Source organism: Lepidochelys olivacea, assembly GCF_965140295.1.
Source record: "Lepidochelys olivacea isolate rLepOli2 genome assembly, chromosome: 3".
Lineage (NCBI taxonomy): Eukaryota > Metazoa > Chordata > Testudines > Cheloniidae > Lepidochelys > Lepidochelys olivacea.
Window position 1 is genome coordinate 114,495,244 of NC_140413.1, and position 24,513 is coordinate 114,519,756.

The following is a 24,513-nucleotide window of genomic DNA, read 5'->3' on the forward strand; positions in this document are numbered from 1 at the left end:
CAGCAATGCTGTACTGAAAATGATTAGAATAATGTCAAGAAGGAAAGAGATGTTAGTTCAAAACACCTTAAATTGTTCTTTATATAGCATTAACTGTTAAAAAACTAACCAAAACCAACTAATATTACACAGTTCTGGGGAAAAAACATATTTAGATGAGCAAGACAAATATTTGAGGAATGAATTAAAACGTTTTTGGAATAGCTGTGGCTGAATTGTAATCTTGGCAAGTGCTTATGCACACAAATCAAGTTAACAATTAGTGTAGTGTGCCTAACTCCCCACATACGGTCACTGAAATTCAATTATTCATGCCTGCCATGTTTAAAAGGACTCAAAAACCATTAAAATGTAAAGGACTTTCAATTGTAAAAACAGTAAATAAAGAAAAATGGCGAATTTTAAAAATCACTTCACTACAGAACAGGAATGTAGGTCTACGTAACGCACCAGAGAGGTGTAAAGTGACACTGGTGTAACTAAGAATCAGGCCTCTTGTCTACAGTATATTTACTCACCTAAATTTTTTGGCTCAATGCCTCTTTAGTAATTTAAATAATAATTTTTTTTAGCATGTTATGTATAAGATAATTCACTAATAGTCACTGAAAAAATGGGCTTTCCTTAATGTGAGTGTGTTAAATTTTTAAACTGAACTTTTTTTATGCTTTTATAAATTGTATAAGGTGCCCAACGTTTCATCAAGGCACTTCTGATAATATGAAATAAATAAATATTAATAAATATTTATAAATGGCATTGGAACATAAATGTTTTTAAAAGGATGTCTTATAGTTAATATTAATTTAAACTGCATACAGAAATGACTGTTACCCTATAAACTAATGTAACAATAATTTAAAAAAACCAGTATAAAATGACAGTTTCCATAAAATGTTGAGTGGCTTTTTTAATTTGACACCAACTATCTAGTCACCAATTCCACATACCAGCCATGGACACAGTAACATGTTCTCCAGTATTTAGAAAACAGTAAGCTAAAAACCAATGGTGAATTTATACAAATGAAGAACGCATGGCTATTTAAAGATAACCACAAGTCCCAGGTGCATCCCGAAGCACAAACTGAAGACAAGCATCTATCATACCAGAGAAATGCAGTTATCGTATTGTAACCATATTCCCTATCCTCCTAGAGTGTGATATTCCATTTTAAAAATGGTGTAATCGAAAAAATAGTAAGGTTAAGTAATTTCGGGACATGAAAAGGTTCTTCCATAATTGGACTAGTTGAAAACTTAGGCCTCAGTGAGCAAGTAGCTCTGCACGGGTACACCCTTTCACCCATGTGGATCTTCTACAGTCTACACTGAAATCAGTGGGACACTACACAGATCTGTTCATTGTCAAAGTAGAACTTTTACATATAAATCTTCCAAAACCATGTATGGGTCATGACTTAACCTTTCATGCATGTGCCTATTTCAAAGTGTTACTTAGCATTTGCTACTGTATGATGATGCTTAATTGTTACCGCCATGAACGTTCTAGAACTTTTATTCTCAACAGACTTGTGGTGCTGAGCACCTTCTGCAAAGTGTGACATACTCAACATGGGAGTTGAGGGTATACATGGTATATAATGGGGGGCACTGAGCACTTTACAGTACTGAGCCCAATGTAAGGAATGCTGAGCACTTTACAGTACTGAGCCCAATGTAAGGAATGCTGAACACTAATAAAAATGAAGAGAAATTCTGTGGAATTCTTTCATTTTATCCATTTACAATTATTTTTTAAAACCTGAAAGACCTCAGGAGTTTTTCAGCACATACGACAATAGCACTCTAGAATTAATGCTTGCTTTATAACATGGATTATTGATAAATTCACTTTTCTCTTCTCATGCAATTAATCTCCCTGATGTTACTTATTCTTATTTTGGAGCAGGGTAGTTTGCTCCATAGGCTGGATAGCCCAGGGCTAACCAAATCCTGATTACAGGATGAGCCTCACCCGAGTAGGATCAAGTAATTCCCTATAAAGGGCAGCAGGGGGGCACAGGGGGAAGAGATCAGAGACTGCTAGGAGTGGGCAAGAGTCCTGGGAGTTGAGACTCTAGCTAAAAAGAGTCCTGGGAGTTAAGATTCTAGCAGAAGGAGTGGGAGTAGCCTGCTAATACAAGATGGACCCTGAGCAGGTAATGGAAATTGCAAAAGCTCCCCAGGCAGGGAAGTCTGGGAGTTGGAAGAGAAATGTTTGTTTGTGGGACTTTAATTTAGCACTTAGAGTCTTATTTTGAGTTATTTTCTGTGAATAAACCAAGATACCAAGGAGAGGTTTCTTGACCTCAGAAAAAAGCATGTGGAGTCTGTATAAGAAGGCCTTTGAGGGAGACATTATTAGCAGGATGCTGCAGAAGCACTCGTGGTGATAAGGGGGTGCATAGAAGGTGACCAGCCCTGTTACAAGCCTAATGACCCTTTTTTTTCCACCTTCCACTGGGATAGGGTCCTGGATCTATCTTGTTCTAATCCTTGACTGAAACTAAGCAGCAAATTCCCAGAAAATTATAATAAGCCACCTGTCACATACTTCAATGACTACATTCTGTAGGCAGCAATTTGACAAGCAAATTATTCTTTAGCTAAATTATCATGAAAGAAAAGTTTCTTTCTACTGATTGCCTGCTGCAATATGACAGGATCTGTTTATAATCACCCCTATCTCCCTCTGTGCCATCTACTTGCTCTTTTGTACATAAGTGCAATGTAACAGCTGTCTTTTATCTTGTTTAAACACACAACCCCAGTCTCCTTGGTGCTTTTGGATTTATGTACCATTTTAAAAATGGACAATAAAAAAAAGTCAAATACCAAAATAAAAGTCAAGGTAAAAAACCAGGGAATATTTGTATGAATAATTATGAATATTACCTAAACTCTAATAAATTAATGTGATCTCTGCTAATTATCCATTAATCCTGAATTCATCAACGACAATGGAAAAACTCCCACTGACTTCAGTGCAGCCAGGATTTCACCTATTAAGCATAAATTTGTGAAAAGTGTTTATTTTTGTTGAGCAGATCTACTCTTTCACAGGTATTTACTTTGGCGCCAGTACTGTGGTCCTTTCACACACCAAACTACCATTGACTTTAATGTGACTTTTGCAAGCTTATATAATTCCAAGATTGACCTCTCCATTTTATTGACTATACTTAAGTTTGAATCAAAGATAAAAATATTAATGCATATTGTTTTAACATACATACTTTAGATTTAGATTTTTTTGGTGTTCTGGAAGCATACTCCCATAGTGCATATTAATTAAAAGGAACTTTTTAAAAACACATTTTTGGTTTTTGTATAACAACTAATTCTTTTCAATACTATTCTATAAAAATTATTTAAATGTAGTGATCCTGAAAGGGGCCTGAATAATGAGCGATTCAGTTTATCCACAAAATAGGTAAAAGGTATTCTTTGAATTTCATTCAACTCCCCTATGGAGAATGCATACCTAATTAATGCCTTCCAGACCTTCTAAATTCCACATCAACAAAACATTAAGTTAAGATAAACAGACTAGCAATGATACATTGACATGTGACAGACTCAAGTTTTGAAATCCCCTCTAGTCATTTAGCACTGGGATGATTGGAAATTGGCTCAGTTATGTTTGCAGTTTTTGTGATGTGGGTCTGGTGATAGCAGGTGAGATTTTCAGAACTGCTCAGGACTGGTTTAACTAATGCTGAGCGTTTTTGAAAATGCCATTCTGTATGTTCTGCAAGTAGTGTGGCAATAGATATATTCCAATACATAAATTCAATGACTAACCATCAGAGAAATCCACATGCTTTCTTATCAGTTTATAAAGCACTTTTTTAACTGTGATATGGGGACCTTTAATAAGAATCCATATGCAAATACAGTAAAACCTTAAATTATCCCCCAAGGGACTAAAAATCTGAGGCCTTGTCTATACTACAAAGTTTTGTTGGCAAAAGTTATGCCACTTTAATTAAAGCGCTTTAATTAAAACCACTGTTGCATGTCCACACTAGCTCCTTGTGTCGGCAGAATGCATCCACACTAACAGCTCTTGCATCGACACAGAGAGCAGTGCAGTGTGGCAGCTATCCCACTGTGCAACTGGGGCAGGGTGCTGTGGGGAGTGTTTGCAATGCCTCATGGGGCACGTACAGTGTCACATGATGCAGGTTTCTCAATCCCATTGTTCCAGGGGCATACTAGTAGATTGTCAGCTACTTTTTCAACTGAAGCATGTGGGGGCAGGGAGAGAAGAGTGGTGTGTCCGAGCAGGGGAGACAGTAGGCTGACTGATCTATCCTGGGGGAGGGGGACAACCCCCACCTCACACAGGTCAGGCCTGGCTCTGTTCCGCACAGCAGTCTCTCCGCAGCCTGCTCTGCCTGCCTATGGTTCTGTCTGTGATTCCTTCCAAGTTCTCCCACAGCCTCCTCAGCGGCCAGGAGAGGCATCCTGAGCAGCTCTGTGAGCTCTCCATGCTGAGGAATGGCTTGAAGTAGTTTCCATTATATACAGGGTTTACAATTTGGTTCAATGGCTCTCAGCACCCCCTCTATAAAAAGTGTTCCAGAACCCCTGCCCAGAGCTTTGAAAGGGGAGGGGTGCATGCCTGTAGAGATCAAAAAAGTAAGCAGAATGTCACGGCAGGCATTGTGGGATACTGGCGGAAGCCAATTCTGTCAACAAAACAAACAGCAGTATTTACAGTGATGCTTTGTCACTTTAACTGTGCAGCAAAAGACTTTACGCCTCTCACTGAGGTGGTTTTATTTTGTTGGCAAAACAGCAGAGTTTTGCTGCCAAAAGTAGCTTTGTAGTGTGTACACCTCCACTGTTTTGTTGCCAAACAGGCAGCTTTTGCTGATGAAACTTTGTAGTGTAGACACGGCCTCATTGTCTGACAGCTGTTGGGCTAAATACTGCTCTCTGTTACACCATTTCAAATACAGAGTGACTTCACTGAAGTCAACAGAGTTAGATCAGATTTGCTCAAGTGTAAATGAGGAGAATTTGACTGTGCGGCACCTCTTGGAGGCACAGCACACACAGGTGCAACCCAGGAAAGGGTTGGCTGAGGGGGTTTTAAATGGCATTTGTGCTCTCCTGATTCTGGGCTGTTCCAGGGACCACTGTGGCCTGTATATGGGCAGCAGCATTACCCAGAATCTTGGTAGCATTATGTGCTGTGGCCCATTCCCTCCTATCCCTGACATCCCCCTCTTCCCCTTGGCTGAGTCCCAGACATGCCCTCAATGCTCATACTTGTGAAGAGTCCTGGGTAAGCCACTATCACAACCTTATGCAATGTCTGTCCCATAGGAAGTCTCCCCAGCCAGCTAAGGGTCTCTTCTGGTCCCTTTGTGCAGCCATGGCAGCATTCAGGTGCTGGGCCAGGATGTGGTATCCCTACCTTGGTGTTAAATTTCAAGACTAAACAAAATTGTACTGGAAACCTTAGTAATAAATTAAAACAGTCTCTTAGGATTGGTGTGGCCTACTGGAGATAGTCCTTAGTGTGACTTTTCCTTCGAGCTTCTCTATAAGCTCTTCCAACAAGTTGTTGGTGAAAATACCTTGTTTTAATAACTAAGTTACTGAGGTACCCCTACCCTGGATCCTAGAAGCTGAACAACTGCCATGAAAAAGAAGCTGTCTGGAGAAGAGAGAGTAAATATATTAAGAGAATTTTTGAATCTACTTATTTGACCATAATTTCTCATACATTAATTATACAATTTCATCACTACTGGCAAGTCAGAAAAATGAGGCTCTAATCTTTTTATACTAACTTGATCACGAACCACATCTCTGTGAATAGACTAACATTAAACATCTACATTTACAACTGAACTGAACACAATTATCAGCCAAATAACTGATTTTTGCATGCAATACTATATGTACCTTTATATCAATTGATGAGTCACCTTGCAGCAAAGTCCACTCATATTGTATGATTCCATGGTCATCTAAGCTTTCTCGGCCATCCAAAATCACCCAGTCCACTGGTGACTGCAGCACAATATCTTGTCCTGCCTTGCTGTGTGGAGGTTTGTCGTTTTCTTTTAAAAAAATAGAATAGTTATTCATCAGAGGAAACAGAATTGTTCATATTTAACTAAAGAATAAACATTCTACGTAAGACACTGATTTATTATTCTGCCTTTCTCTGATTTGAAAGGTAGAGAAAACAGCTTTCAGCGCTCAGTTAGTTTCCTGTCCCTCAAAATCTGAGTTCCTATGTTTTTGCCTGTTCAGCATTAAATAAGTTCAGTGTGTTTGTGTCTGTTAGTTGAACATGCTCTGTCAGAAGTTTGACTATAAGCAACCTAAATTCACAACACAGGCTGAAGGGAAAAAAAATCCATGGAAGTTCTCCAAAAGCTAAGATTTAATTAATTAAAACACACACAGAGGCTTTTAAAACAGTATTACAATGTAAACTAATCCCATGCCCTTTTGAATCTTGAGAGACAGAAGCATGTCCTTAACTTTTAAATGCAAGGTTTAATTATGTCTAAGTGGCAATACTGGTAAACTGCTGCATGATGTGCCAGCTTCATCCAGGGAGAAAACTGGTATATCTTCATGCTATGAAACCTCATCTACAAACAGGGATGCTTCAGTTGCAACAATTATACAGCAAGTAGGATGGCTGGAAGTGTTTTTTATTTAATTTAGGAGGACCAAAGCCAACATAAATCGTATATAAAATATACAAGCACAACATTCAATGTGTGGTCCCAGGGCTTTACATCTTCCAGATCCAACAATGAACACAGGATTATTAATTTCCTTGTGGCCTCTTTATGGTACTCATCACTCTAGGAACTGAGGACTCTACAAACATTAATTCACTTATTTTCAAACAATACAGTGAAGTGGTATTATCACTAATTTACAGATGGGGGAACTAAAGCACAGAGGAAGTAAGGCCAGAAAAATAACACTAATTTTGAAGGACTAACTTGAGATATCTAGAAATATTTAGAATTTTATAGCACTCTGTGTTCAAAGCACAGTTCCCCCTGACTTCAGTTGTGAGAACACAGCACTTCTACAAATCAGGCCACCAGTCTCTCAAGACGGGCATCCAGAAAATCAGGTAAACAGCGGGCATCTTGGAAAACACTGGTTTTGGCAACTTGCCCAGAAACACACAGGAATTCTGTGGCAGAGGCACGCCCTGATTCTAATCCCCAGGGCAACATTCAAGTGCCCCAACCATGGGACTGTACTTTCACTTCTTGCAGTTCCTTGCCTCAATCACTGCCTACTCTAGCTGGCCAGAAACTGGGGAATTCCCATTCTGTGGGAAAGCCCAAATATATTTATTCTGTTCCAAAAGAGAGATGAAATGACACTGTCTTGACATTTTCAAAATGTTTCCAAGGCTCCCTGAGTGGTGTGGAACCCTCTCAGCCCACCCACTATGGAGCCAGGCAATTTGGGGGTCGTCTGGGTTCCTGAGACCCTGGAAGCCGAGACCCTGGAAGCCCTGGCTTCAGAGCAGTCCACCTGGTGGTCTGCCAAGGAGTTGAGAAGCCCTGGGAGCCACAGCTCTGGAACATTTTGCCTGGAGGGCTGCCTTGGAGTTGAGGAGCCTGAATCCCCAGGTCTGAGGCAGCCTACCAGGCAGGCTGTTGCAGAGTCAGGCTTCCCAGCAGCCCACCTGGTGGGCTATTTAGAAGCAGGGGAGCTGTGGAGGTGGGAATGATTTTCTGATGGAAAAATCAAAACTTTCCAGCAAAACTCAATTTTCCAAAAGAAAATTTGAGGTGTGTGTGTGTTTTTTTTGTTTTTTTTTTTTTGTGGGAAGTCATTCCAATGGGAAACTCCCAACCAGCTCCACTACAAATCTTCCAACTTCCGCAACAACTGATGCAGGTCTTACAGAAACCAGCTTCATTCACTCTGCATTCCTTTCCTGATTCATTCCCTCAGCACAGTCCAGTCTATGCTCGACTGAGACAAAGTTCCATTCTCCTTCTGTTTCTGTCCCTGTCTCCCACTGTGCCTGTCCCTGCCTCCTCTCCTGCTCCTCACCCACACTTGAATCATACTGCTTCCTCCTTCTCCACAATGCCTGGGAGGAGCACGGAGGGGTAGCATTGAAAAAAGAGGAGAAACAATCTCTCTGCCCTCAGTTCCAGTGCTCGGCCCCATAGCAGTTGCAGAAGTCCTGTTCACCCAGGATGGAACATGCTCTGTGGACATAGAATATTTGGAGAATTTTGCTACCAACCTCTAACCAACCTGTACTGAGCATGTGGAAACAATTTTCACAGGCTTATAACTTTGAAAATCCACCCAAATTAGTCCAAGGAAAAGCACATCCCTGACACCAGAGCAACCTCCTGCCAAATTTCAAATCCATGCTCTAAAGAACAAATGCAAAAGAAACAGTTGTAGGAATTTAACATTAACAAAATAGTTGAACCATATTTTTCCTTAATCTCATTCTCAACAACAGTTGAACCACTTTTGCTGAATCTTTCAAAATAAACTCAGCCTGAGTCAGACAGGCAACATGAAAAACTTCAGCCCAAGGGCCTTAAGCTTGGCAATTTAATAAGCAACTGAAAACAGGGAAGGGTCAGGCAACCTTAATAACTTAGACCTATAGAAAGTGAATACAAAATGCCATGATTCTCATTTGGTACCAGTTTACACTCACACAGCACAGGTGTAAATGATGACAAAGCACAAGGAAGGGAGATCAAGTTCATAGTGTGCATTTCAACTTCTATTTTTTAGCTTTATTAAGCTTTAATATGGATACTAATATGCTGATTTTACAACTTAACATTCTCAGATTGTATAGCTGTCTGTCTGCAGGAAAAGGAGCTATAGCTTTGGAACCCTTCCCCCCTTTTTATGCAGACAACAGCAGATTTAATCAGATCTCCTTTCCCCTATTTCTTTCACAGACTTGGAGTGTCACCAATAAATGTTAGGTGGTACTGGTATGGCATCTGAATGGAGGCTTTGTTGTAAAAAGATCGCTTTATTAAAAGCTCTTACATTCCTGCTGACATCAGTTTACCTGAATATTAATTCCCCTACTTTTTATCAGTAACAAGAACCCTGGGATATTGTACCAGGCAAAAACAGAGGACCTACTGTAACATCTGTGACTTCAGTGAAATTACACAAGGGATGCAATTGTACTGAAAAGTTTAAATCTGCCAATAGGTGCTTTCAGAATTACAAATACAATTTAGGTTGAGATTACTGAAAATTACTCAAAGAATTTAACAGTGAAACATTAGAGACACCATATTTTAGGATTATAAAGATGCTGTTTTTTAAAAGACATCTTTTAAATATATCTCAAGAAAATGAAAAGATAGGTAAAAGAAGATTCAATGTGCTCTGAACCCAGGATTCATCAAAGAACAGGAATAGGTAAAGTGTGATTCTAGTATGAGGAAAAATCTTGAAATGTAAAGCTTATTGTAAAGCATGTAAAGTGACAGCATGACATGTGAGGAGACATGTCTTCATTTTCATATTAACTTTTAGATGAACTTTTCAGTTTAATTCAAAAATGAAAGGACAGCACCATATTAGACCTCAATTTAACAATCTTCAGTTTTTCTTTCCTGTCATGGCTGACAGAAATCTAAATAAATGGCCTTTCTGCCTCACAGCTCTGCTTCAGCTCCTACCTAATTGTATTAAGCAGTTATAATCCCATTTGTGATATCACAGCCAACCCACATAGAATCAGATGGAGGATAGGTAATACCAAGACACTGAGCACCTCACAAGTTTGGGCCAGAAGGCAAATTTCTATCCTAATTCTAAAGTAATGAGCAAAAAAATAGGTTGTGAGGAAGTGTAGTCTAGATCAGGTATTATAGGCCTAATTTTGTTCCCACTGATTCCAACAGAAGTTTTGCAAATTATGTCTATGAGAGCAAGGGCAGGCCTGACACTACTGGTACAAATTTTTACTTCAATGAGTTAAAGATCATGCCCTTCTTAATTAGACATCCTGAGGTGAAGAACATATAAAAACATAACTGGGGAAGAGCATAAATTGGAGGTCAACTTACCTAAGTTTTCATATTGCTATTAAAATTGCATTAAGCATGAAAGTTACCTTTTAAGAAAGATTTTAGACAGATTTTTAATAGAAAAACAATTTTAAACAAATTAGTTACATGATGAAACTACATTATAGTTTTGAACTAATATTCACTATTCAATATTCATTGGCTTCAATCAAGTTGTAGTGGCATAACACTGGTGCAACAGGGGAAAATCAGGTCCAAAGTCTCCAACCCAAGTGGCTGTCCTATTGGGCAAATAGTATTAGGCTTTGTCTACACTAGCATGTTTGTCGGCAAAACTTTTGTTGGTCAGGGGTGTGGAAAAAAACCACACCCCGACCAACACAAGTTTCACCAACAAAAGAGCCGGTGTGGACAAAGCTATGTTGGTGGGAGAGAGTCTCCCGCTGACATAGCTACCTCCACTCTTCGGGGGTGGCTTAATTATACCAGCATGAGAGCTCTCTCCCACCGGCATAGAGAGGCTACACAGGAGACCTTACAGTGGCGCAGCTGCAGCGATACAGCTGTGCCACTGTAAAGTCCATACTGTAGACATAGCCTTAGATGAGTGTTTCTGAGTGTTCTTCATTCACACCTATTACTAAGTGTTTTCATGTTACTGAAATGTCATGCTACTCAATAATGCACATACACTAAGTGTTTACTTGGGTAGACATACTGAATTCCTTGAGAGGATGTATAGGAAATATTTGTACTCCATGAAAAGGTACTGAAACCATAACTAAGCTTAATAGATTGTCCTTTAAGATATTATTTTCTAATAACAGGTCACATTTGTAGGAGGTGAAGCAGTGAGTCCAAGAGCTTTGCTTCAGATGTCAGGAATCCTGAAGAGAACAGTCTTGAATGCTGGATCCTCAGACATGTTTTCTTCTAGATCTCATTTCTTTGGATTACTTGCACTGAGTTGCTTTGGAAGCTGCTTCTCTTTATCTGGTTGATTCAAGATTAACAGTACCATCAATTCTGCTTATATATCTCTAGGCTGTCTGTGGAGCCTCTTTCTCTTTTTTTCCTCTTATAAGATCTGATACTGAAATTCTTAAGCAGGCAAAACTCTAACAGAAGAAAATAGCATTTGGTTCCCTGTCATCTTCCTCCCGGGGTTTGCTTTGCAGAAGTCTTTTCTAACAGTTTTGTTTTTGCGTGAAGTCTATCTTGCTCAGCCACAGTACCAATCCTTAAACTCTACTTTGCTAGATTCTACCATTATGGGGCTGAATTTTCAAATGTGCTAAGAACTCTCAATTCCACATGAGACCCTATATAAATATGATAATCTCTTTTATCCTTGCATGAATGCTGAGCTCATGAATGTTTTAACTCAATTTGTTAGCTCTTCACTGAACTGCCATCTTGAATATTGGGTACTAAGTTTCATATTGAAGCAAAGCTACAAAGTTTATTTTCCTCATACTCATAATTACTGCAGAATGAGCCACATCATGCAAACACCTACACACATGAGTAAAGCTACTCAGGAGTTGTCCCACTGACTTCAGCAGAACTATTCATCTGAGTAATTTTAGTCATGTGAATAAGTAAGTGCAGGATTTTACCCAGAGTTTATATATAATCAGGATCTTTTTCTCCCATAAACTCTCTTCCCCTACCTTGGTATCTATTTATGATATGGGAGAAGTAACAAGAGCCATGGAACTAAGTGTGATCTCATTAACAAGGCTGGGTCAGTGAAACTAATCAAGACTTGAAGGAAGCCACATGCTCAAGTACCTTGCTGAATTGGGGCACCTGTGCCCAAGCTTACTGAGTGATTTAAATAAGAGGTGAGATGCTTAGCACCTCGAACCTTGAAGGACTGACCCCTCAATCAGATTGTTCTACATATGGGATAAAACTGTTATGATTAGCTGCCTTATCTGTAGATGCACAGCCAACATCTCCTGTAAAATTCTCAGAAAAAGAGGGGTGCAATTAGTACCATAACCAGCAACTATCCTACAGCTCTTTGCAATCTGTTTGTTGGTGTATTAACCACATTATATATAAAACGAGCCCCCTGTTTATTTAAAACTCTTTTAAACAGTGACAAAATTGTGCTATTTAAAAAGCTGCCCTGGGAGCTTTTATACCGCACTCATCCCCTTAACAGATTGCCCAACCCTCTGCTTATCAGACATCAGCAATTCTCCGGAAAGGCTCTGGCCTTGTTGTCCCTGAGAACAGCCGGCTCAGGTGAGCTGCCAATGTAAACTCTTTGGGACAGAGCCATTGTCTCGTTGCAGGTCTAGCACAACGGGAGCGGGGGTGGGCTGAGAGCTGCTGTGAGCTGTAGCTCACGAAAGCTTATGCTCTAATAAATTGGTTAGTCTCTAAGGTGCCACAAGTCCTCCTTTTCTTTTTGCTGTAATGGAGGAAATGCAGGGAGCTCAAGAGCCCATCTCGTCCCCAGGACCGAGCCAACCCTGCCAGGTGCTTGTCCAGCCAATTCCCCAAGCCCTCCCGCTCGCTGAGGGGCCCCAGCGCAGTGTCCCACACACACCAGGCCCCCTTGCTGGGGGGCGGGCCCAATGTAAAGCAGCGATACCCCCGGGGCTCTGGCGCCAGCGCAGCCTCCTCCCTTACCTGCTGCCGGGCTGAGGGCGGGGAGCGGGCTCCCGCGCGGGCCGAGGGCGGGCAGGTGCGTGCGGTTGGCGGGCTCCAGGCTGTAGCTGCTGTAGCCGCGGTGCGGCGCGAAGCGGCAGACGGCGCGGCCGCGGTAGGTGCAGTTGAAGAGGTAGCAGCTCAGCGCCCCCGGCTCGCCCTGGGGCCCGGCCCGCTGCACCACGGCCAGCGAGCAGCGCGGCTCGGCGCAGCAGGCCTGCAGGCACTGCTTCCAGCCCGCCACGGCGGCCGGCGCCCGCAGGAAGGTGGCGCCCGCCGCCAGCGAGTCCTTGGTGCGGATGATGGCGTCGGGCCGGGCGGAGAAGGCGGCGCCCCGGCAGCGGCCCCCGCCTGCCTCGTCCGGCTGCAGCTGGCGGCGGAACTCCTCCAGCAGCGACTCTACGCCCGAGATCTGCGAGCGCAGCTCGGCCAGCGGCGCCGCCGCCTCCCCGCCCGGGGCCCGGCTGCACAGCGCCGCCAGCAGCAGCGGCAGCCGCAGCAGCAAGCAGGCCATGGCGGGGCGAAGCGAAGCGGGCCCGCCTGCCGCAGTCACCCGCCGCTGCAGTCCGGCGGGCAGGCGCGGGGCCGGGCCCGAGCGGCAGCCGGCGGCCTAGCGGGCTGGGGCGCGCTCCCCGGCGGCAGGAGGCGGCGGCATGGCCCGGCCGGGCCCGCGCGGGGAGGAGCCGGACGCAGCAGAATCAAGCGGCGGGCAGCGCCGGAACCGGCTCAGCACCAGAGTCCCTGGACAGCTCCGGGGGCCCCGCCCACCCGCCGCTCCTCTGGCCCCGCCCACGAGCTGGGCCCTTCCCGCCCCTTTCCTCGTCCTGTCTACTACGGCTCCTCTGCCCCGCCTCTAGTCTTCCTGCCCCGCTGTTTCCAGCATTGCCCTTAGCCGGCCCCTATGAGAGCCTCAGGGGTTTTCCCAGTGGCACAGGGGCGGCTGCGTGTGATCCTTTCCCTCTGTGTCACAGCAAGGCGTGGTATAGGCAGGCAGAGCACCACCCTGGGGTCCCAGCCGCCTGGGCTCTGGTCCTCTGTGGCCACAGACCAGTCACTTCATCCCTCTGTGCCTTGTTTTCTCCATCTGTCAAACAGGGATAAAGGTACTTGCTTTGTGATGCGCTTAGAGAGCTAGGCAGGAAAAGCACAATACATAAGAACGGCCATACTGGGTCAGACCAAAGGTCCATCTAGCCCAGTATCCTGTCTTCTGACAGTGGCCAATGCCGGGTGCCCCAGAGGGAATGAACAGAACAGATAATCATCAAGTGATCCATCCCATCGCCCATTCCCAGCTTCTGGCAACCAGAGGCTAGAGACACCATCCCTGCCCATCCTGGCTAATAGCCATTGATGGACCTATCCTCCATGAACTTATCTAGTCCTTTTTGGAATCCTGTTATAGTCTTGGCCTTCACAACATCCTCTGGCAAGGAGTCCACAGGTTGACTGTGTGTTTTGTGAAAAAATACTTCCTTTTTTTGTTTTAAACCTGCTGCCTATTAATATCATTTGTTGACCCCTAGTTCTTGTGATATGAAAAGGAGTAAATAACAATTCCTTATTTACTTTCTCCACACCAGTCATGATTTTATAGACTTCTATCATATCCCCCCTTATTCATCTCTTTTCCAAGCTGAAAAGTCCCAGATTTATTAATCTTTCCTCATATGACAGCCGTTCCATACCCCTAATACTTTTTTGTTGCCTTTTTCTGAACCTTTTCCAATTCCAATATATCTTTTTTGAGATGGGGCGACCACATCTGCACGCAGTATTCAAGATGTGGGTGCACCAGAGATTTATATAGAGACAATATGGTATTTTCTCTGTGTAATATGAGCCTGAAGATCAGAAAAGAGCTTTGAGAGCCTTTGCCGAAATTTGCTATAGAAATGGAGGAAATGTAGCCCCAACTGTACCTTCCTCATCTAAGTGACTAAAAAAAGTGGAGTCCTTTTTATTGGACGTGGGATTCTACTTCACTTCCTGTTCTAAACTTCCCTCTAATGTCATGTGCTCTTAAATTTGTCACATTTAATCTCAGGTGGGTGCACTCCCATGGTAGATAAAGCACCACTGACTCTTTTGATTCTTTTGCCTCAATCTCCCATTGCAAGATCTGCCTGGAGAAACCAAACCCTTACTCACCTCCATCTCATGCTATGGAGTGTCTTTGACAAAAATTCTGTCACCAGGCTGGCTTCCTCCACTACAAATTCATACTCTTCTCCTCCAGTTCTGCCATCTTCCTTACTAAACAGTTCTACCTCTCCAGTTTAATTGAAACCCACATGCATAATTCCAGCCACTATTTTGCCACCTTTGACTCACAACTCAAACCCTCCCCTACTCCTGCCTCCACTTTGCTCTCTGCATAAGATCTTTTTGATTTCTTCCATGAGAAAATTGACAAAATAGGATATGACTTTCCCCATCCCATCATGCCTTCCCTTCTCTTCCCCCCTCCAAACTCTCTCATTGTTCTCCCATCACAGACACACAAGTTTCTCATCTGCTCTCCTCCTCTAACTCTATTTGTCCCAGGGATCCCATTCCAATCCATCTCTTGAGCTCCCTCATGCTCACTCTCATCTCCATCCCTTAGACTTCTCTTTAACCTCTCATTTCCCTTTGGCTCTTTCCCCTTACAATACAAGCATGCTTCAGTTTCTCCCATCCTAAAAATATCCAACCTTGACCAGAAGTGTAGTCTTAAATCTGAAGGTACAGGAATGCCTGCTCCCTGCCTGCTGCTTAACATGCCTCACCAGGAGGTGGGGTGTTGCTGCTATCTGCCTAGGCTGGTGGTTCTCAAACTTATTTGATCTATCCCCCTTCTTTGTGTCTGTAGTTGTTTATGTCCCTCCCCCACCCCCCACAAATACATTTACTGCCATCCAACTCTGAAGGCAGAGCGGAGAGCAGCGGCTGCTGGCTGGGTGCCCGGCTCTGAAGGCAGTGCCATGCCAGCAGCAACACAGAAATAAGGGAGGCAATATGAAAAGTGATATTTGTCCATATCACTTTTCACAGCAGACTTAGCACCCCATTGCCACCCTTACTTCTACACTGCTGCTGCTGCCACGCCGGGGCAGACAGCCGGAGCCCTACCACCTCCAGGTGAAGATGGGGTGGGGAAAGGAAAGTCTGAGCCCAGGTTGCCTCCTGGTGTGGGACTGGGGGAGTGTGGGAGAAGGAGAGCCCAAGCCTGGGCTGCCTCCCAGTGAGGGATGGCGGGGAGGGAGAGCCCAAGCAGCGGGGTTTCCGGCTGTCCCCTTTATCACTGTCTCCCAGGTGTCACAGCCCTTCTGCATGAGCCCCAGACTCCCAGGGATGATGGAGCTCTTTTTTTTTTTTTAAAAAGGCACACAGCTTGCTCCTCCCTTGACACATTCCTGCGCCTCCCTTGGGAGGCCCGCCCTATAGTTTGAGAACCGCTGGCCTAGGCCCATCACAGGGCTCCCCGACCATCTAGGGGGAGGCGTTTATCCCAGTATGGTACTCTGCTGCTGTGATTGGTCTGCTCGGTCAGGCTAGTCAGGATGTGATTCACGTTTGGGGTATGGGCAATAATTGGCTGTCAGATGTGAATACCGTGATTGGCTGCAGTTGGGGATGGCTAACACTAATTGGCTATTGGATTTTGCTCTAGGGATTTATTGGCTGTTCTATTTGAAGAGTGATTGTTGGCTATGTAACCTTATCTAATATTGGGAGATGGTGATTGGCTCCTTGGGAATGCTTAAGTCACGTGATCAGTGTCCACACTGTTACCCCACTTTGCGGCCACTTTGTGCATGGTGATTGATGTGTGAGAACAAGACTGGGTTCATCACTTTCCATTTACGCTGAGAGCCAGGAACAGGACTCTGCCTGTAGAATGTCTTGGTCCTTCTTGCTTGCTGAGCCGGGCTGTGACTGGGTGAATTCGGCCAGTCTCTCCTTGTAACCGCCCATCCCTCAGCATCACTGGGAGCTCCCAACTCCCTGCCCCATCCCAGAAATAGACACATCACCATCTCCTCTCTCCCCAAGAACCCCCTCAGCTTCCTCCCACGCCACTCCATCTCTGTGATTTTAGCTTGCTTATTATGCACATTTTGGCTCAACTACAACATAGTACCGCAACAGCATTCCAGCTTGATTACATCACTGCCCTTGACCCTACTTGCCTCTCCACTTACTGCCCCATCTCCTTTCTCACTTTCATCTCTAAGCTCACTGAATTCACTGTCTGCAATGGCTGTCTGGAGTTCCTCCCCTCCAGTTTCATTTTAGACTGTCTCCAGGCCATCTATTGCACTCCACTGAAACTGCTATCACCAAAGTCTCTAAAGACTTCTTCCTAGCCAAAGTAAAGAACCAGTACTCCTCTTTGACTTGTCAGCTGCCTTCAACAAAGTTGATCATACTCTTCTTCCTGAAATCTTGTCCTCCCATGGCTTCTGTGATTCCACTGGCTTCTATGGGGCTTTGTCCTTGGTCCTCTTCTCTTCTTCTTCTACATCCTCTCACTGGGTAATTTAATCCATGAGCACAAATTCAACTCTCATTTCTGTGCTGATGACTCACACATCTATCTTGTTATTCCAGACCTGTTTCCTTCTGTCCAAATTAAAATCTCAGCCTGTATCTCTTATAAGTCTTCATGGATATGAACATGGCTCCCGCTCAACATGGCTAAAACAGAGCTCTTAATCTTTCCCCTTAAGACTTCCTTCCACATCCTTTCTCAATCACTGTGAACATCCCCACCATCCTGCCTGTCACTCAGACCTGTAACTTGGAAGTTTTTTTCAACTCAGACCTCTCTTTAGGTCCTCACATCCAGGTTACGTCTAAATCTGGCAGATTCTTTTTGCATAATATTTCTAAGATACGGCCTTTCCTATCCGCCACACAGATAGGACTCTCATCCAAGCTCTCATCACCATCTCACATCTTGATTACTGCAACATTCTTCTCTCTGGCCTAGATAAATGCGGTTTTGTCCCAGCAACAAAATGCTGCTGCTAACATCATTTTCCTAGCCCATCTTTTGACCATGTCACCCACTCTTTGCATCCGTCCGCTGGCTCCTCCTTCCACATCACAGCAAATGTAAGCTGCTTGTCTTCACTTTCAAGGCCCTTCACAGCCTATCCCCACCCTATTTGTCATTTCTCATTCATTGCTGAGATGTCGACTCCCGTTTCCAATCAACCTATGATGCCCATCACCTAGTTGTTAAATTTTCAAACAAACCTTCATGCTTTTCTCCTGGCTGCCCCTCTTCCTTGGGAGATGCTCCCAGTAAACATCTGCAAAGCTGACTCCATTCCTGAAAACACTTCTTTGCTGTGCTGCCTACAAAAAAACTTTACAATGATTAGATTGATGATGTGCTCAGATTACAGCTTATCATGCTCAGCAAAATTGTCTCGTTGTTTCCTCATACTCACCTGTGGGCCTATCTGTAACCCTCTGTTGTCTCCAGTCTTAAACTTAGATTGTAAGCTCCTTGGGCAGGGACCATCTTTTTATTCCATGTGTGTACAGCGCCTAGCACAATGGGGTCCTGGTCCATGACTAGTGCTCGTAGATGCTACGGTAATATAAATAAATCGTAAGCATAATCGTATTGTGTTGGTAGAGCCTCCATAATTAACAATCATGAGTTTCCTTATGGGTAATGTCAAACTCAGAAAGAAGGCATGGAGTGAATAGGCCACTAATCCCCATAAGTGGGTCCCTCCAGGTCAGGGTTGATGGCTTGTCAGCAAGGCAACGTAGGGAAGCTTCTAATTGCCTCTGCCCACGCTGTATTAGTTCTGTGAATAGGTTATCTCAGTCTCCAGGGCTTTCATCAATAATAAACCAAGCACGTTTTCTTTATAAAGAGTCACCAAACTAACAGCCCCACATTATTTAGGGGAGGAAATAGGAGCATTTGGAATCTAAACCCAGAACTGCATCTGAATTTTGTGGCTAGCCCCTAAAGGCCCACTGCAGTGGAGTGTTAGCTAGAGCAGCTCTGCCTTTGTGCTATGAGGCTACTCGGATCCAGGCAGTGCCCAGAGACCCGCTGCCCCCTCTCCCCAAGGGGTGCGCACAGACGTGCCCGCAGCGGCACAGCAGGGCTAAGGCAGCTCCCTGCCCATGCTGCCTCTGTCCCTCTGCGCCGCTCCCGGAAGCAGCCGGCACGTCCCTGCGGCCCCTGGGGGCGTATGTCTCCGCGCGTTGGCCCCATACCGACTCCGAGCTGCGGCCAATGGGAGCTGTGGTGGTGGTGCCTGTGTGCAGTGGCATGCAGAGACCCCCCCCCCCGGTGTCCCCTGCCTAGGAGCCGCTGCCAGAGGGGTGTGCCGATTGCTTTGGGAGCCACACTGCCTCCTGACTCCTCCAGCACCCCAACCCCCTGTCCCAGCCCAGAGCCTGCACCCCACACCCAAACCTTCTCCCAGAGCCCGCACCCCTCCCCGCTCCCACACCCAAACTCCATCTCAGAGCCTAACCCCTGCACCCCCTGCTGCACCCCAACCCTCTGCCCCAATCAAGGTACCTCACTTTATTTTCATTTACTTCCTATTACTTATAATATAGGAGGAGGATGAAGAAAAAAAATAATGAAAAATGGGGGGAGGAGATAAGAGAGAATGTTTTCTTGGCTGGGTCCCCAGGGGGGCCCCCCCAAAAATGAAGCTGCGTACAGGGCCCCACTAACTCTAAATCCGCCACTGGTGTGACTGCTTAATAGTCTATTTGGGAACTCATGAATGTTCATATTTTAGGAAATTTGTCAATTTATTCCCCTCTGGTCATGTTCCAACTTCACAGGACAACATAAATATAGGAGCCCTGAGTAGGATATGAACACCTCTCTTTAAGACTAGCGCTTCTATTTTTGTTTGAAAATGTATTCTAAAAATAAATACGCTTTCCTTTTCATGCTGTGTCTTCAAAATGCTCTGTGAACAGTAAATATACTGCATAAATCTTATGTACATAAAATCTGTCATCTGCATGATTCTGTGCTTAAAACAATTTTTCTCTTCTCTAACTTGTTTGTGAGTATCTGTCAGCTAACCGCCCACATGAAAAATGTGAATCTTCCTACTTGCTGGAAGAGGATTGGTGGTTGATGGCTGGGTTTGAACAATTTGCCCAAGTATAAATTGCAGTGATAACATTCTCTTTGTAATGTGGAGCTTCACTCCTGGTCTACACTACAAAGTTAGGTTGACATAAACCACCTTGCATCCTCCTAGTTGTGCATGTGTCTGCACTAAAATTTGTCTCCCACTGATGTAAGTGCCCTGTTACGCCAACATATGAACACCACCTCCTGAGCGGCATTGAGCCATGGTCGATGTATGTAGGTTGACACAGTGTGAGTGTAGACGCTGCTTTACCTATATCACCCCTAGCAGTCTTCCAGCAGCTGTCCCCTAATGTCCCACACTGACCACTCTGTTCAGAATTGCAAACTGCACTGCCCAGGGGGCCACATAGATCAGAAGCCCTCACTCCTTTAAAACCCCTGAATATTTTTGAAATGCCTTTTCCTGGTTGCCCCACCTGGCAAGCACACCTCTATCTGCTCTCCATTGTTGTGTGCAACTGCCCAGCTGACCATGCTGGCTCCAGGCTCCAGTTGCGCTCCAGCCTGGAGTAGACAGGAGATAGTGGATTTCCTGGGCCTATGGAGAGAAGAGGCTGTGCCTGAACCAGCCATAGAAACATTGACATTTATGAGAAGATTGCTTGGGGGATGCAGGAGAGGGGTACAACCGGATCAGCAGCAGTGCCATGTGAAAGCCCAGGAGCTGCAGCAGGCATGCCAGAAGGCCAGGGGGACCAACAGTCAATCTGGTGCTGAGCTGCAGACGTGCCGCTTTTATAATGAGCTACTTGAAATACTTGGTGCAGACTCCACCCACCCTCAACCCCGCACACCACCGTGGATACTTCTGAGGATCCTGAGTCACAGGCCCCTGCTGTGAACAGCGAGGAGGAGGTGGATGAGGAAGAGGAGGAGGAGGATGGGGGACAGGTGACTGGGGGTATCTGGCTATGCCACGAGCCAGGACCTGTTTTTGACTCTACTGCAGTCCAGTCAGTCGCTGCGGCTGAACATGGGTGAGCCTGATGCAGGGAAAGGAACTTGAGGTAAATGTGGAATAAATTTTCCATTACAGTGTTGGTGCCTCCAAATTAACAGGCCACAGCTATTGACGTTTCATTAATTTACTCATAGTAGAAGAGGTAATGGTACAACAAAGAGACGTAAAGATACTATCTGCTTTTCATTCCCCTCCAGAGTTAGACGGGGGGGGGGGGGCATGTGGAGCAGTTTATTTATGTGCCCAGGAATGTCCCTTGAATCCTCCCGAGAGATCCCAACAAAACTTCCATGGAGGTACTCTACAATCCTCTGCTAAAGGTTTCTCGGGATGGCAGCCTTATTTCCTCCTCTGCGGTAGAACGCTTTCCCACGCAAGTCAGCAATAACTTTGTCAGGCACCATTGCAGTAAACAGGCTAGTAGTGTACAGGCCTGGGCAGCTTCAGGATGCCAGCATCTCTGCTTTCTGTGCCCTTGTTACCTTCAGGAGTGAGATATCACCTAAAACCACAGCCTGTGGAAAACTGTGCCAGTATCCAGTGCCGTTGCCCTATACTCATAGTTTCCTGCAACTAAGCATTTCCCTCCTTGTTTCTCTAACCCGGTGGATCATACCCACCATGGGTTGAGCTGAGTGTGGCACTGGAAAGCAGGACCTCCAAAGCAGGAGGGTCAATTAGCTCATCTTGTTTAACCCTTTAGGGGAGCAAGGGAATGGAGGGTGTCTGAGTGTTAAGTTTCGTTTTCCATTCCTACTATACTATACAGCAGTACCTTTGTTAGTTTTATTTGTAGCTGTGGCCGCTGCGGCCTTCAGGGTACCCCGTCCACACCAGTGAAACGATTGTCCCAGATACAGAGGAGAAAAAAGAGGATGCGGGAGGACCTGTTCTGTGAGATTCTGTAACCCAGTGCTACAGCAGACTTTGAACAGAGGGCAAATATTTTTCCTTGGAGCTGTCAAGGTGGCTGGTGTATGGCTTCATGAGCCAGGGGAATAAGGGGCAGGCTGGATCCCTCAGGATCATAATTGTTATTTCAACATTGCCAGTGGTGATCCATGGATCTGGAAAGGAGGTCCCTGTTTGTAGCTTTTTGAACAGGCCTGTGTTCTTAAAGATGTGAGCATCATGCACCTTCCCTGACCTGCCAACACGGATGTCAGTGAAGCATCCCCAGTGATCCACCAGTGCTTGCAATACCATAGAAAACTAGCCCTTTCTGTTGATGTATTCTGTGGCAAGGTGCTCTGGGGCCAAAACAGGCATGTGTGTGCCATCTATTGGTCCACTGCAGTTTCAAAACCCCATAGCTGCAAAGCCATCCAATGTACATCCTGCACATTGTTAAGAGTCACAGTCCTCCATAGCAGGAGATAATTAATGGCCCTGGACACTTGCATGACAATGGCTCCCACAGCGGATTTTCCTGACTCCAAAACAGTTTCCCACTGACTGGTAGCAACCTGGTGTTGTAATCCACAGTGTGATTGCCACTTGCTTCTTCGCTGTCAGGGCAGCTCTCAGTTTGGTGTCTCTGCATTGGATGGCTGGGCTGAGGTTGGCACACAGATCCAGGACTGTGGCCTTGTACATCCGAAAGTTCTGCAGCCACTGCTCTTCATCCCAATCCTGTATCACGATGTAATCCCACCAGTCAGTGCTCATTTCTCAGATCCAGAAGCAGTGCTCTGTGAACGCCAACAAAAATCTTGAACTGGTTCTTGCTATGTCCCACAGTAAACTGACCACCAGGAAATCATCATGTTCTTCTTGTGGGTCTGCAAATACTGGAGGATCGTGCGTCCTATACTTGAAACTCTCACGACAACAGTGTGGAGCTGTGCAGACACCATGCTTCTGTTGGAGATGGCAGGAAGTGACAAGTCCTGTGTGGATTCATGAGCAATCAGAAATAGGCTCAAAAATTATGAGACAGAGATGATATTATTAAATGGAAGACATTGCATTATGGGAAGTTGACCCCTTGCTCCCCGTCACCCCTGCATGAGCTGTTTCTGACCTAACATGCATTGCAAAAATGACCCAAAAGACAATGTCCTGAATGGTGCAAGGTTGCACACTGGGATACCTACCCATGGTGCACCACTCTGTGCATTGACACAAGCACTCTTGCTGAGTACACACCGTGCCAATGCAAAGAGCCAAGTGTGCATGTGCACAAGAGATATGCTAACTGCAGCAGCTGTATCTGATGTAACTTGAGGTGGCAAAACTTTGTAATGTGGACATGGCCTTAGTCTGATGGTAATGAGATCCAGACTCAAGATATGCAGCAACAGTGAGTGAGTTTAGACTGGAATTAAGGGGTTAGAGCAGTGTTAACAGAGGAGTGAGAGTTAGATACCTTTGTTTCTGTGTTTTGTCATTTTCTACTAAATTTTTACTTTCTGACTCTCACTAGCATAATGCTGTAAGGTTTGTGCTTTAGAAACAGCAGGGGGATGTTTAGTTTGGGGTTTTTTTTGTTTTGTTTTGTTTTAAAACATCTTAATTGAAAATTTAAAATAATTGTATCATTTGGACTAAATTCATCCCTCGTGCAAATCCACATAAAGGAATGAAATTAGAGCCAGCTGTAGCCCTTCGGGTTTTGTAAACATCTTCCCACACCCTGAAAAACAAAGCAACCCTAGACAAGTGTATTTTTAAATTCCATTGGGCTTTTTTTATTGGTAAATATCAATTTAAATAAAAATGTGAGCGTTACTAATGATCACTGTAGGTTATTTATAGAAAATATTCTTTCTCTGCCTTTGTCTGTACAAATTATGTCCTCACACACAACATTAGTATGTCCTTTTTTATATGTTATATATGCTACTAAACCAGGGACAAGTCTGAAGTGAGGAAGAGAGTGAGGTTTGAGGTTTTGTTTTTTAAAGATCTCCCTCAGCAGCAGCGGTAAGGACCAGGCAAAGAAAATCATATCATGTGATTATTTTAACATACATTTATATGTGCTATGATTGTTTCTCTGCCGAGATACTGCATAACTGACTGAACGGCATTAGGCAGGCACCATGTGGTACAATACCAGACATTGAGAAAGACACTGAGACTTTGGTGTAGAGAAATATTTTCAAATCTCCTTTTAAGAAACAAAAACAAACAAAAAAGGGACAGTGGAGGAAGAGGAAACATTTTTTTTTCAGAGGTTCATTTATTTTTTCTTATTTATTAGTTGATTTAGGGTGAAATTCCCACATGACAGTAGTGGTCCCATAAGCCCCCCTTCCTCCCAAACTACTGGAGTTCTTCCGCCTGTGGCATGGGCATTTATGGACAGAGCAAAGAGGTTGACCCCACAAAATGGAGACTAGCATGGAGCGGAATTGGGGTGGGGGAAAACACAATAACTGAATCCACATAATTGCTGATTTAATGGTACAATCTGTCACCCAAATACTAGACTAGATCCAGGAATCAGCCATCTGGGACACATGCTGGAAAAATGCAGGTTTTATGTCCAACACAGGATCCAGTGATTCCTTCAACAACTTTCTTATTATCGGTGCATGAGTTCTGGAAACACCTGCATTTGGAAAGGAGTGTGAAAAAATGTGAAATTGTGTTTTTTGAGAGGTGGAGGAGTGAGGAGAGCAGGAAACAGCTGAGCCATTGATATATAATGACCCCCAGATACAAGGTATTAAAGAAGTAGGCTCCAGAAGAATAGGT

General features: G+C 44.5%; 1 protein-coding gene across 4 annotated transcripts in view; it reads right to left on the reverse strand.

Annotated features, from left to right (window-relative positions):
* Window positions 1-13,451, reverse strand: part of LRP11 (LDL receptor related protein 11) — a 35,712-nt gene extending 22,261 nt beyond the window's left edge. The window contains exons 1-2 of one of the 4 annotated variants that reach the window (XM_084624681.1): window positions 12,689-13,451; window positions 5,925-6,082 (exon numbers count right to left, since the gene is read on the reverse strand). In XM_084624681.1, the coding sequence (XP_084480807.1) occupies window positions 5,925-6,082; window positions 12,689-13,220 (690 nt within the window). In that variant the 5' untranslated portion in view covers window positions 13,221-13,451. The remainder of the gene's footprint in view (window positions 1-5,924; window positions 6,083-12,688) is intronic. The other 3 variants (XM_084624680.1, XM_084624679.1, XM_084624678.1) reach the window with 3 other exon arrangements.
* Window positions 13,452-24,513: the final 11,062 nt, after the last annotated feature.